Raw genomic sequence first — 15,000 nt, forward strand, 5'->3', positions numbered from 1 at the left:
TTCCCTTCAGTTGTACAACTGACTAGGTATCCCCCTTTCCTTTCAGTTGTACAACTGACTAGGTATCCCCCTTTCCTTTCTGTTGTACAACTGACTAGGTATCCCCCTTTCCCTTTCAGTAGTATAACTGACTAGGTATCCCCCTTTCCCTTTCAGTAGTATAACTGACTAGGTATCCCCCTTTCCCTTTCAGTAGTATAACTGACTAGGTATCCCCCTTTCCTTTTCAGTAGTATAACTGACTAGGTATCCCCCTTTCCCTTTCAGTAGTATAACTGACTAGGTATCCCCCTTTCCTTTCAGTTGTACAACTGACTAGGTATCCCCCTTTCCTTTCAGTAGTATAACTGACTAGGTATCCCCCTTTCCTTTCTGTTGTACAACTGACTAGGTATCCCCCTTTCTTTTCAATTGTACAACTGACTAGGTATCCCCCTTTCCTTTCAGTTGTACAACTGACTAGGTATCCCCCTTTCCTTTCAGTAGTACAACTGACTAGGTATCCCCCTTTCCTTTCTGTTGTACAACTGACTAGGTATCCCCCTTTCCTTTCTGTTGTACAACTGACTAGGTATCCCCATTTCCTTTCAGTTGTACAACTGACTAGGTATCCCCCTTTCCTTTCAGTTGTACAACTGACTAGGTATCCCCCTTTCTTTTCAATTGTACAACTGACTAGGTATCCCCCTTTCCTTTCAGTTGTACAACTGACTAGGTATCCCCCTTTCTTTTCAATTGTACAACTGACTAGGTATCCCCCTTTCCTTTCAGTTGTACAACTGACTAGGTATCCCCCTTTCCTTTCAGTAGTACAACTGACTAGGTATCCCCCTTTCCTTTCAGTTGTACAACTGACTAGGTATCCCCCTTTCCTTTCTGTTGTACAACTGACTAGGTATCCCCATTTCCTTTCAGTTGTATAACTGACTAGGTATCCCCCTTTCCCTTCAGTTGTACAACTGACTAGGTATCCCCCTTTCCTTTCAGTTGTATAACTGACTAGGTATCCCCCTTTCCCTTTCAGTAGTATAACTGACTAGGTATCCCCCTTTCCTTTAAGTTATACAACTGACTAGGTATCCCCCTTTCCCTTTCAGTTGTATAACTGACTAGGTATCCCCCTTTCCTTTCTGTTGTACAACTGACTAGGTATCCCCCTTTCCCTTTCAGTTGTATAACTGACTAGGTATCCCCCTTTCCTTTCAGTAGTATAACTGACTAGGTATCCCCCTTTCCCTTTCAGTTGTATAACTGACTAGGTATCCCCCTTTCCTTTCAGTTGTATAACTGACTAGGTATCCCCCTTTCCTTTCAGTTGTATAACTGACTAGGTATCCCCCTTTCCTTTCAGTTGTACAACTGACTAGGTATCCCCCTTTCCCTTTCAGTAGTATAACTGACTAGGTATCCCCCTTTGCTTTCTGTTGTACAACTGACTAGGTATCCCCCTTTCCTTTCAGTAGTATAACTGACTAGGTATCCCCCTTTCCTTTCAGTTGTACAACTGACTAGGTATCCCCCTTTCCCATTCAGTAGTATAACTGACTAGGTATCCCCCTTTCCTTTCAGTAGTATAACTGACTAGGTATCCCCCTTTCCCTTTCAGTTGTATAACTGACTAGGTATCCCCCTTTCCTTTCAGTTGTATAACTGACTAGGTATCCCCCTTTCCTTTCAGTTGTATAACTGACTAGGTATCCCCCTTTCCCATTCAGTAGTATAACTGACTAGGTATCCCCCTTTCCTTTCAGTAGTATAACTGACTAGGTATCCCCCTTTCCCTTTCAGTTGTATAACTGACTAGGTATCCCCCTTTCCCTTTCAGTTGTATAACTGACTAGGTATCCCCCTTTCCCTTTCAGTTGTATAACTGACTAGGTATCCCCCTTTCCCTTTCAGTTGTATAACTGACTAGGTATCCCCCTTTCCCTTTCAGTTGTATAACTGACTAGGTATCCCCCTTTCCCTTTCAGTTGTATAACTGACTAGGTATCCCCCTTTCCCTTTCAGTTGTATAACTGACTAGGTATCCCCCTTTCCTTTCAGTTGTATAACTGACTAGGTATCCCCCTTTCCTTTTAGTTGTATAACTGACTAGGTATCCCCCTTTCCCATTCAGTAGTATAACTGACTAGGTATCCCCCTTTCCTTTCAGTAGTATAACTGACTAGGTATCCCCCTTTCCCTTTCAGTTGTATAACTGACTAGGTATCCCCCTTTTCCTTTCAGTAGTATAACTGACTAGGTATCCCCCTTTCCCATTCAGTAGTATAACTGACTAGGTATCCCCCTTTCCCTTTCAGTTGTATAACTGACTAGGTATCCCCCTTTCCCTTTCAGTAGTATAACTGTCTAGGTATCCCCCTTTCCTTTCAGTTGTACAACTGACTAGGTCTCCCCCTTTCCTTTCAGTAGTATAACTGACTAGGTATCCCCCTTTCCTTTCAGTTGTACAACTGACTAGGTCTCCCCCTTTCCTTTCAGTTGTACAACTGACTAGGTATCCCCCTTTCCTTTCAGTTGTACAACTGACTAGGTATCCCCCTTTCCCTTTCAGTTGTACAACTGACTAGCTATCCCCCTTTCCTTTCAGTTGTATAACTGACTAGGTATCCCCCTTTCCTTTCAGTTGTACAACTGACTAGGTATCCCCCTTTCCTTTCAGTTGTACAACTGACTAGGTATCCCCCTTTCCTTTCAGTTGTACAACTGACTAGGTATCCCCCTTTCCTTTCAGTTGTACAACTGACTAGGTATCCCCCTTTCCTTTCAGTTGTACAACTGACTAGGTATCCCCCTTTCCTTTCAGTAGTATAACTGACTAGGTATCCCCCTTTCCCATCCAGTAGTATAACTGACTAGGTATCCCCCTTTCCCATTCAGTAGTATAACTGACTAGGTATCCCCCTTTCCCATTCAGTAGTATAACTGACTAGGTATCCCCCTTTCCCATTCAGTAGTATAACTGACTAGGTATCCCCCTTTCCCTTTCAGTTGTACAACTGACTAGGTATCCGCCTTTCCCATTCCTCAAGAGGGCTGTTTAACCTATGGTCTCACTGGGAATTATCACCTTCCTCTCTCTCAACCAATGGGAGTAAATGTTGGGATGTATTTCTATGTCAACTTACCTTTTGTTCTCTCACTTACTGTTTTTCCAAGCAAACGTTTTTGACCACCTCCCCACCACCTCCAGCTATAATAACCTTAAGGCCTGTCATTAGAAATCCTTTTCCCCAGCAGGTTTTCGATGCCAGCGGCCCCTGCCATCACATCATCTTCCTCAGAGACGAGGCCATTCCCCAAACTATTTCATAAAATGTCATATTGTACTCCGTCATTCATTCGTTAACTTTGTTGTTAACTCAGTTCAGCATGTGATGGATTAAAATAGTGTTCTAACTCTCCTCTGTCTCTCTCTCTCTTTGCCTCAGAAGATCTGAGCTGCTTGTCTCCCACACGACGGCAGACCATGCATTTGGCCTAAACCCATCCCCCCTCTTCCTCTCAACCAATCCGAGGCAGCCATGAACCCCCAGGAGTCGGAGTTAGGCCAGGAACTGAGCGAGGACGTGGAAGCCGACTTGCCCCCTCCTCAACGCCGTCGCCACGACAACAACACTGCCACAAACAGCAGGCGACCCCGGCAGCCTAGCAACCATAGTAGTGAAAACAACAACCATGCTGCTCCGCGCTACAGGAGGTATAATGAGGCCCCTGGTGCAGGTGGCAGCAGAATCAGAGGAGCCCCACAGCGGAGGTCAACAGAGGAGCCAGAGGCAGAGCTGCACCAGGGGGCCCAGTCTCCTCCCCAGCAGCCCCAGCCTCAGCCCCAGCAGGCCCAGGGTCAGTCTCAGCCCATCCCGCGACCTGCAGTGGCACGTTACCGCAGACAGGAGGACGGTGAGGCCAGGCTCAGAGCACAGCAGCAGAGACGCACACAGAGACAGCAGAGAGAGGCTGAGAGGGCCCAGCAACAACAACCACCTCCACCAGGCCCACAGCCTGTTCACTCTCTACCCCCACAACCAGATGAACCGGAGGAGCAACCACCTCCACCAGGCCCACAGCCTGTTCACTCTCTACCCCCACAACCAGATGAACCGGAGGAGCAACCACCTCCACCAGGCCCACAGCCTGTTCACTCTCTACCCCCACAACCAGATGAACCGGAGGAGCAACCACCTCCACCAGGCCCACAGCCTGTTCACTCTCTACCCCCACAACCAGATGAGCCGGAGGAGGATGAGAGTGAACAGAGAGATGAGAGAGAGAGGGAGAGAGAGGGTGATGATTATGCATTAGCTCGTTCTGCTAGCACGGAAAGCGGTTTCCACACACACACAGACCGGGCGGAGGGCGATGCCGTCATGGCACTAGATCCTGAGGCGGAGGACGACGGAGGTACCTACGAGGTGACGCTTCGCCCAGAGGCAGAGGGATACACAGAGAGTGCTGAGTCAGAGCAACAACACCCTCACCCCAACCTGAACCTCAACTACCCCCCTCAGCCCCCTCCCTTACCCCGTGAACCCCTACCAGATGTTGGGAGACCCCCCAGTCAGGAGGAGGCAGAGGAGACCCTGAACCCTGGAGGAGGTTACTCCAACTACGTCTACACCCAGCCTCTCTACCGCCGTGGGGGAGGGGCCAGCAGAACAGGGGGGCGGGACAGCAGCGTGGAGGAAGGGGTGGAGCCAGAAGACGAGGCGTATTCTGAAGCCTACGACTACTCCCTGACAGAACACGTCTACGAGGAGATCGGCGACGCTCCCTCTTCTGCCGCAAAGGTTGCAGAGCCTATGGACGCCAATGAGAACCTCCAGCAGAGGAAGGCGGGGTTCCGTCTGTTTGAGGGGCGGGAAGGAGGCGGGGACTACCGACAGCAGGAGGCGGTGGGGTCACGGCTCCACCACTACGACGAACGCTCGGACGGGGAGTCGGACAGCCCGGAGAAGGAGGCAGAGTTTGCTCCGTACCCGCGGGCAGACAGTTGCGACCAGGACGGGGAAGAGGACATCGACATGATCGTAGCCGAGGTCAGAGAGAGTCTCAGCTCTCAGAGTCTGGACAGAGCTGCTGCCGGGCTACGGGAGGGAGGAGAGGAAGAGGACATGATGGAAGGAGGAGAGGAAGAGGAGGGAGAGTGGCCCGAAAACGCTCACAATTCTCAATCCGATGCGCCCACAGACTCCACATACCGGAAGGGAGAGATAGAAGGAGAGGGAGATGAGAGTGAAGAAGAGAGCTTCCCAGCCCCAGCAAACTCTGACGACTGGTCTGGGGTTCGTAACAGTCGTGAAAAGAGAGACGCCATCTCCCTGGCCATAAAGGACATCAAGGAGGCCATAGAAGAGGTGAAGACCAGGACGGTGAGGTCACCCTATACCCCTGATGAACCTAAAGAGCCCATCTGGGTGATGAGACAGGACCTGAGCCCCACCGCTGAGTGTTGTGACCTGCAGCCCTCACTAGGTGGCGACGTGAGTAGTGCTTTATACAAGACTGTGTGTGTGTGTGTGTGTGTGTGTGTGTGTGTGTGTGTGTGTGTGTGTGTGTGTTCAGTCACCTGTGTGTTTGTGTGTGCGTGATTAGTGCAGATGAAGGAGATGAGGTGAGGAAAAGAGGAAGCCACTGTAGACTATTGAGATAAAGCCATGACACTGTTCCCCTCTTTTTGTTTATCCCCATCCCCCTTTCACATCATAACTCTATCTACTACTTCATCTCTCTGTTTCTCTCTCTTCTCCTCTGAGTTGTCTGTCATACTTGTTCCCTTTCCTTTCTGAGTGGTGGCTGTCTACCCTGAGGACAAATGATCTCCACTCCTCTCCTCTCCTCTCCTCTCCTCTCCTCTCCTCGCCTCGCCTCGCCTCGCCTCGCCTCGCCTCGCCTCGCCTCGCCTCGCCTCTCCTCTCCTCTCCTACTATCTTCTCTCCTTCCTCTCTCCTCCTTTCCTCCTCTCTTATCCTCTCCTATTCTCTATTTTCCTCTCCTCTCCACAGTCAGAGTTAGCCCTGCTCTGCTGCAGCACCCCACCTCTCCTCTCCAGAGTCAGAGTTAGCCCTGCTCTGCTGCAGCACCCCACCTCTCCTCTCCAGAGTCAGAGTTAGCCCTGCTCTGCTGCAGCACCCCACCTCTCCTCTCCACAGTCAGAGTTAGCCCTGCTCTGCTGCAGCACCCCACCTCTCCTCAGTCAGAGTTAACCCTGCTCTGCTGCAGCACCCCACCTCTCCTCTCCACAGTCAGAGTTAGCCCTGCTCTGCTGCAGCACCCCACCTCTCCTCTCCACAGTCAGAGTTAGCTCTGCTGCAGCACCCCACCTCTCCTCTCCACAGTCAGAGTTATCCCCGCTCTGCTGCAGCACCCCACCTCTCCACAGTCAGAGTTAGCGCTGCTCTGCTGCAGCACCCCACCTCTCCTCAGTCAGAGTTAGCCCTGCAAATGGAGCTGTCCTGGCCGCCAGACACACAGTGCATTCAGAAAGTATTCAGACCTCTTAACTTTTTCCATATTTTGTTACGTTACAGCCCTATTCTAAAATTGATTAAATTGTTTTTTCCCCTCATCAGTCTACCCACAATACCCCATAATGACATCACAATACCCCATAATGACATCACAATACCCCATAATGACAAAGCAAAAACAGGTGTTTAGAGAACTTTGTTGAAGCACCTTTGGTAGCTATAACGTTCTAGAGTCTTCTTGGGTATGACACTACAAGCTTGGCACACCTGCATTTTGGGAGTTTCTCCCATTATTCTCTGCAGATCCTCTCAAGCTCTGTCATGTGGGGAGCGTCGCTGCACAGCTATTTTCAGATCTCTCCGGAGATGTTCGATCGGGTTCAAGTCCGGGCTCTGGCTGGGCCACTCAAGGACATTCAGAGACTTGTCCCGAAGCCACTCCTGTGTTGTCTTGGCTGTGTCCAACAAGTCATTGAGTTGTTGGAAGGTGAACCTTTGCCCCAGTCTGAGATCCTGTGCGCTCTGGAGCAAGTTTTCATCAAGGATCTCTCTGTACTTTGCTCCGTTCATCTTTCCCTCGATCCTGACTAGTCTCCCAGTTCCTGCCGCTGTAAAACATCTACAATGCTGCAAACATTTTCTGTTTCCCTTTGTTACCCTCGACACAATCCTGTCTCAGAGCTCTACGGACAATTCCTTTGACCTCAAGGCTTGGAAAAATATGAATTTAATCAATTTTAGAACAAGACTGTAACTTAACAAAATGTGGAAAAAGTCAAGGGGTCTGAATACTTTCCTAAATGCATTGTAGACATCCTGACACTGATAACAGAGGGGGAGAGGGAGGAAGATTGGGGCTGGTAAAGGGGGATTGGTGGTGGGGATCGGGTGGGTACAGGGGGGTACAGGGGGGTTGGTGAGCGGGAGAGGGGGGAGTCACGGGAGAAGAGACTATTTCAGCAGGTATCCAATAACATGAAGAGAATGGCTGTTTGCCTCCATATCAGGCCTCTGTCTGTACACCCCCCCCAATCCCCCTGTCCCCCCGTCCCCCCATCCCCTGTCCCCCCATCCCCCATTCCATGGTGAACTCTTCTAGCTTATAATAAATGTGTAGAGCGGTGCTCAGCCTTGGTACAAAGGCATCACATACTGTGGAGACAGTACCAGTAGCCTAGCACAGTAGCAGGACAGCACAGACAGAAGGATAGCCACCATTTATTTTGACCGTTTCAATTGAAAAAAATCACAGTATGTTACTTCATTGTTACCCAGAAGTGATTTATATTGAGATAAATACGGCTGCATTGGACTTTTAACCTGGAAGCCATTCCCACTTGTGCTGTATGACATAACAGAATAGTGAATATTGTTGGAAAATATTTATGCATTAACCTGGGTGGGTTTTCTGTGCTGGATCAGGGTTTTGATGAACCAAAGGTTGCCAGTTCTGCTGCTGGTTAAATAGATCAGTTAGAGGGCTGTTTATCCTAAGGTGGGTTGCCAGTTCTGCTGCTGGTTAAATAGATCAGTTAGAGGGCTGTTTATCCTTCAGCGGGTTGCCAGTTCTGCTGCTGTTTAAATAGATCATAGGGTTGTTTATCCTAGAGTGGGTTGCCAGTTCTGCTGCTGGCTTAATAGATCAGTTAGAGGTTTGTTTATCCCACAGTGGGTTGCCAGTTCTTCTTGTGGCTTGGTAGATACAGAAGAGGGTTTTATCCTCGGCTGTGTTGCCAGTTCTGCTGACGGCTGGGTAGATATCAGTCTGAGGGGTTGTATCCTACAGTTGTTTGCCAGAGTGGGTTGTACCCCTGGAGCATATTACTGTGGGCTTTATCTCCTACATTACTGTGGGCTATACCTCCTGCATTACTGTGGGCTATATCTCCTGCATTACTGTGGGCTTTATCTCCTACATTACTGTGGGCTATACCTCCTGCATTACTGTGGGCTATACCTCCTGCATTACTGTGGGCTATACCTCCTGCATTACTGTGGGCTATATCTCCTGCATTACTGTGGGCTATATCTCCTGCATTACTGTGGGCTATATCTCCTACATTACTGTGGGCTATATCTCCTGCATTACTGTGGGCTATATCTCCTACATTACTGTGGGCTATATCTCCTACATTACTGTGGGCTATATCTCCTGCATTACTGTGGGCTATATCTCCTACATTACTGTGGGCTATATCTCCTACATTACTGTGGGCTATACCTCCTACATTACTGTGGGCTATATCTCCTGCATTACTGTGGGCTATTCCTCCTACATTACTGTGGGCTATATCTCCTGCATTACTGTGCATGTCAGAGCAAAATCCAAGCCATGAGGTCGAAGGAATTTACTGTTGAGCTCCGAGACAGGATTGTGTCGAGGCACATATCTGGGGAAGGGCACCAAAACATTTCTGCAGCATTGAAGGTCCCCAAGAACACAGTGACACGGCCTGAGCTGAGCATCAAGAACCCGATGGTCACTCTAACAGAGCTCTAGAGTTCCTCTGTGGAGATGGGAGAACCTTCCAGAAGGATAACCATCTCTGCAGCACTCCACCAATCAGGCCTTTATGGTAGAGTGGCCAGATGGAAGCCACTCCTCAGTAAAATGCACATGACATTCCGCTTGGAGTTTGCCAAAAGGCACCTAAAGACTCTCAGACCATGTGAAACAAGATTCTCTGGTCTGTTGAAACCAAGATTGAACTCTCTGGCCTGAATGCCAAGGGTCACGTCTGGAGGAAACCTGGCACCATCTCTATGGTCAATCATGGTGGTGGCAACATCATGCTGTGGGGATGTTTTTTAGTGGCAGGACTAGGAGACTAGTCAGGATTGAGGGAAAGAGGAACTGAGCAAAATACAGAGAGATCCTTGATGTAAACCTGCTCCATACTGGGTCAATGGTTCACCTTCCAACAGGACAACAACCTTAAACACACTGCCAAGACAACGCAGGAGTGGCTTCGGGACAAGTCTCTGAATGTCCTTGAGTGGCCCAGCCACTAGAATTTGAGCCCGGATTTGAACATCTCTGGAGAGACCTGAAAATAGCCATGCAGCAATGCTCCCCATCCAACCTGACAGAGCTTGAGAGGATCTGCAGAGAAGAATGGGAGAAACTCCCTAAATACAGGTGTGCCAAGCTTGTAGCGTCATACCCAAGAAGACTTGAGGCTGTAATTGCTGCCAAAGGTACTTCAACAAAGTACTGAGTAAAAGGTCTGAATACTTATGTAAATTTAATATTTAATTGTATATATATTTTTTATAAATTAGCAAACATTTCTAAAAACCTGTTTTTGCCTTGTCATTATGGGGTAAATTGATGAGGGGGAAAAAACAATTTAATACATTTTAGAATAAGGCTGTAACGTAACAAAATTCGGAAAAAGTGAAGGGTTCTGAATACTTTCCGAATGCACTGTAAGTCTTCTTTCTCAGTAGAAGTGCAGTGTGTTGTGTCTGCAGTGTGTTGTGTCTGCAGGATGTTGTGTCTGCAGGATGTTGTGTCTGCAGTGTGTTGTGTCTGCAGGATGTTGTGTCTGCAGGATGTTGTGTCTGCAGTGTGTTGTGTCTGCAGGATGTTGTGTCTGCAGTGTGTTGTGTCTGCAGGATGTTGTGTCTGCAGGATGTTGTGTCTGGAGGATATTGTGTCTGCAGGATGTTGTGTCTGCAGGATGTTGTGTCTGCAGTGTGTTGTGTCTGCAGTGTGTTGTGTCTGCAGGATGTTGTGTCTGCAGTGTGTTGTGTCTGCAGGATGTTGTGTCTGCAGTGTGTTGTGTCTGCAGTGTGTTGTGTCTGCAGGATGTTGTGTCTGCAGTGTGTTGCGTCTGCAGGATGTTGTGTCTGCAGTGTGTTGTGTCTGCAGTGTGTTGTGTCTGCAGTGTGTTGTGTCTGCAGTGTGTTGCGTCTGCAGTGTGTTGCGTCTGCAGGATGTGTTGTGTCTGCAGTGTGTTGCGTCTGCAGGATGTTGCGTCTGCAGGATGTTGTGTCTGCAGGATGTTGTGTCTGCAGTGTGTTGTGTCTGCAGTGTGTTGTGTCTGCAGGATATTGTGTCTGCAGGATATTGTGTCTGCAGGATGTTGCGTCTGCAGGATATTGTGTCTGCAGGATGTTGTGTCTGCAGTGTGTTGTGTCTGCAGTGTGTTGTGTCTGCAGTGTGTTGTGTCTGCAGGGTGTTGTGTCTGCAGGGTGTTGTGTCTGCAGTGTGTTGTGTCTGCAGGATGTTGTGTCTGCAGTGTGTTGCGTCTGCAGTGTGTTGCGTCTGCAGTGTGTTGCGTCTGCAGTGTGTTGCGTCTGCAGGATGTTGCGTCTGCAGGATGTTGCGTCTGCAGTGTGTTGTGTCTGCAGTGTGTTGTGTCTGCAGTGTGTTGTGTCTGCAGGGTGTTGTGTCTGCAGTGTGTTGTGTCTGCAGGGTGTTGTGTCTGCAGTGTGTTGTGTCTGCAGGGTGTTGTGTCTGGAGGATATTGTGTCTGCAGTGTGTTGTGTCTGCAGTGTGTTGTGTCTGCAGGGTGTTGTGTCTGCAGTGTGTTGTGTCTGCAGGATGTTGTGTCTGGAGGATGACATAACTTATTCTACTCCTTTCCCTCTCTGCTTTCCCCTCCCTTTCTCCTCTCTCCTCTCCTTCTTCACCTCTTTTTCCATTCCACCATGTCCCCCTCTCTCTCTCTCACCTTCTCTCTCAGACACCCCCCCCCCTCTCTCTCTCTCTCTTTCTCTCAATTGAAAGGGCTTTATTGACATTTTAAATATATGTTTTCATTGCCAAAGCATGTGAAATAGACAGGAAGTAAACAAGGGAAATAAACAATAAAAAATGAACAGTGAACGTTACATATACAATGCAGACATTTCAAATGTTATATTATAGGATATGTATGTATTATTGTCTCTCTCTATCCAGTCTCCAGGCTCAGACTCTCAGGCCTCTCCTCAGGGTGCGGAGTCTTCCGTCCGGACGCCCATGCTCGAGGGGAGTGACAGCTTCGAGTCTCCACCCCCCTCCACTAAAGAGGTAGGTTGGTTGTGTGTATGTGTGTGTGTGTCTGTGTGTCCCTATCTGTGTCCAATGTGATGACTTTGACCAGACAGGCAGTGTGACGAATGAAAATGACACTTCTCCTGCATACTGACCATCAACATTTCAATGAGTCACCCATCGGTTCAGTCTCTGAGAACTTCCCCAGTGGTATGACAGTGAAAACATTGCTATCATAATGTTATGACTAGGGATGTGACAAAAGGTAAACATTCTCTTAACATTTAAACTGTCACATTTTCTCATTTAAATAAATAAAACATTATCAGAAAATGACATGAATTCAAAATTCAGATGACCGCTAGGGAGCAATGCAGTTCAATGTACCACAGTCCTGGATACCTAGAGGGAGCTCACCTTACTGCTGTCCTGGATACCTAGAGGAAGCTCACCTTACTGCTGTCCTGGATACCTAGAGGGAGCTCACATTACTGCTGTCCTGGATACCTAGAGGGAGCTCACCTTACTGCTGTCCTGGATACCTAGAGGGAGCTCACCTTACTGCTGTCCTGGATACCTAGAGGGAGCTCACCTTACTGCTGTCCTGGATACCTAGAGGGAGCTCACCTTACTGTTGTCCTGGATACCTAGAGGGAGCTCAGCATACTGCTGTCCTGGATACCTAGAGGGAGCTCACATTACTGCTGTCCTGGATACCTAGAGGGAGCTCACCTTACTGTTGTCCTGGATACCTAGAGGAAGCTCACCTTACTGCTGTCCTGGATACCTAGAGGGAGCTCACCTTACTGCTGTCCTGGATACCTAGAGGGAGCTCACCTTACTGCTGTCCTGGATACCTAGAGGGAGCTCAGCATACTGCTGTCCTGGATACCTAGAGGAAGCTCACATTACTGCTGTCCTGGATACCTAGAGGGAGCTCACCTTACTGCTGTCCTGGATACCTAGAGGGAGCTCACCTTACTGTTGTCCTGGATACCTAGAGGAAGCTCACCTTACTGCTGTCCTGGATACCTAGAGGAAGCTCACCTTACTGCTGTCCTGGATACCTAGAGGAAGCTCACCTTACTGCTGTCCTGGATACCTAGAGGGAGCTCACCTTACTGCTGTCCTGGATACCTAGAGGGAGCTCACCTTACTGTTGTCCTGGATACCTAGAGGGAGCTCACCTTACTGCTGTCCTGGATACCTAGAGGGAGCTCACCTTACTGCTGTCCTGGATACCTAGAGGGAGCTCACATTACTGCTGTCCTGGATACCTAGAGGGAGCTCACCTTACTGTTGTCCTGGATACCTAGAGGGAGCTCACCTTACTGTTGTCCTGGATACCTAGAGGGAGCTCACCTTACTGTTGTCCTGGATACCTAGAGGGAGCTCACCTTACTGTTGTCCTGGATACCTAGAGGGAGCTCACCTTACTGTTGTCCTGGATACCTAGAGGGAGCTCACCTTACTGTTGTCCTGGATACCTAGAGGGAGCTCACCTTACTGTTGTCCTGGATACCTAGAGGAAGCTCACCTTACTGCTGTTCTGGATACCTAGAGGGAGCTCACCTTACTGCTGTCCTGGATACCTAGAGGGAGCTCACCTTACTGTTGTCCTGGATACCTAGAGGGAGCTCACCTTACTGCTGTCCTGGATACCTAGAGGGAGCTCACCTTACTGCTGTCCTGGATACCTAGAGGGAGCTCACCTTACTGCTGTCCTGGATACCTAGAGGGAGCTCACCTTACTGCTGTCCTGGATACCTAGAGGGAGCTCACCTTACTGTTGTCCTGGATACCTAGAGGGAGCTCACCTTACTGTTGTCCTGGATACCTAGAGGGAGCTCACCTTACTGTTGTTCTGGATACCTAGAGGGAGCTCACCTTACTGCTGTCCTGGATACCTAGAGGGAGCTCACCTTACTGCTGTCCTGGATACCTAGAGGGAGCTCACCTTACTGCTGTCCTGGATACCTAGAGGGAGCTCACCTTACTGCTGTCCTGGATACCTAGAGGGAGCTCACCTTACTGCTGTCCTGGATACCTAGAGGAAGCTCACCTTACTGCTGTCCTGGATACCTAGAGGGAGCTCACCTTACTGCTGTCCTGGATACCTAGAGGGAGCTCACCTTACTGCTGTCCTGGATACCTAGAGGGAGCTCACCTTACTGCTGTCCTGGATACCTAGAGGGAGCTCACCTTACTGTTGTCCTGGATACCTAGAGGGAGCTCACCTTACTGCTGTCCTGGATACCTAGAGGGAGCTCACCTTACTGCTGTCCTGGATACCTAGAGGGAGCTCACCTTACTGCTGTCCTGGATACCTAGAGGGAGCTCACCTTACTGCTGTCCTGGATACCTAGAGGGAGCTCACCTTACAGCAACGGGTTGGGTCTCACGGTGCCTCCCTTTCAGCTCTGCACCTGTACTGCCACTGTAGCTCTGCACTGCCACTGTAGCTCTGTACTGCCACTGTAGCACCGTACTGCCACTGTAGCCCTGTACTGCCACTGTAGCTCTGTACTGCCACTGTAGCTCTGTACTGCCACTGTAGCTCTGTACTGCCACTGTAGCTCTGTACTGCCACTGTAGCTCTGTACTGCCAATGTAGCACCTCTACTGCCACTGTAGCTCTGTACTGCCACTGTAGTTCTGTACTGCCACTGTAGCTCAATTCCACCTTCTCATTTAACTTGTCAAAGTATTGCCATACAGGACTTCCCTGCTGTCGCTCCCAGTCTCACACTCTGCCATTTTCCCAACTGTTAACAATGATGAGGTGTGGAGAGGTTTATACTATTATATTATTACTATTATGATTATTATATCCGTGGCAAATCATTTTAAAGATGCATGTCTCCTACTTACAGCATTGTTGCGTTAGGCACTGTATATGTTTAATTGTAATTTTCACTTTATGATGATCGTGACCTGTTAGTAGTTGTTCTGTGATAATAAAATAAAAGGTTTTGGTTGGGGATTTTTTCTAAATGTTAACAATTCCTAATTTTTTCTAAATGTCACACCCCTAGTTATGACAGTGTTATGATGACCATGTCTGTGTGACCCGGCATCAGTAACATGTTCTCTGTCTCTCTTCTCTACCTACAGTCCAGGAGAAGTCTCGCCTCCTTCCCTACCTATGTAGATGGTAAGACCTCCCTTTAGTTCCCTCCCTGTCCTCCCTCCCTCCCTATGTAGACGGTAAGACCTCCCTTTAGTTCCCTCCCTGTCCTCCCTCCCTACCTATGTAGATGGTAAGACCTCCCTTTAGTTCCCTCCCTGTCCTCCCTCCCTCCCTATGTAGACGGTAAGACCTCCCTTTAGTTCCCTCCCTGTCCTCCCTCCCTCCCTATGTAGACGGTAAGACCTCCCTTTAGTTCCCTCCCTGTCCCCCCTCCCTACCTATGTAGACGGTAAGACCTCCCTTTAGTTCCCTCCCTGTCCTCCCTCCCTACCTATGTAGACGGTAAGACCTCCCTTTAGTTCCCTCCCTGTCCTCCCTCCCTACCTATGTAGATGGTAAGACCTCCCTTTAGTTCC

General features: G+C 49.0%; 1 protein-coding gene across 5 annotated transcripts in view; it reads left to right on the plus strand.

The window, feature by feature from the left end:
* Nucleotides 1–15,000, plus strand: part of LOC139544984 (amyloid-beta A4 precursor protein-binding family A member 1-like) — a 151,831-nt gene that overhangs the window by 97,673 nt on the left and 39,158 nt on the right. For 4 of the 5 annotated variants that reach the window (XM_071352249.1, XM_071352251.1, XM_071352252.1 and 1 more), the window contains exons 3-5: nucleotides 3,435–5,483; nucleotides 11,380–11,490; nucleotides 14,569–14,608. In XM_071352249.1, coding sequence (XP_071208350.1) covers nucleotides 3,528–5,483; nucleotides 11,380–11,490; nucleotides 14,569–14,608 — 2,107 coding nt within the window. In that variant the 5' untranslated portion in view covers nucleotides 3,435–3,527. The remainder of the gene's footprint in view (nucleotides 1–3,434; nucleotides 5,484–11,379; nucleotides 11,491–14,568; nucleotides 14,609–15,000) is intronic. The other variant, XM_071352250.1, reaches the window with a different exon arrangement.

Source organism: Salvelinus alpinus, chromosome 19 (genome assembly GCF_045679555.1).
Source record: "Salvelinus alpinus chromosome 19, SLU_Salpinus.1, whole genome shotgun sequence".
Lineage (NCBI taxonomy): Eukaryota > Metazoa > Chordata > Actinopteri > Salmoniformes > Salmonidae > Salvelinus > Salvelinus alpinus.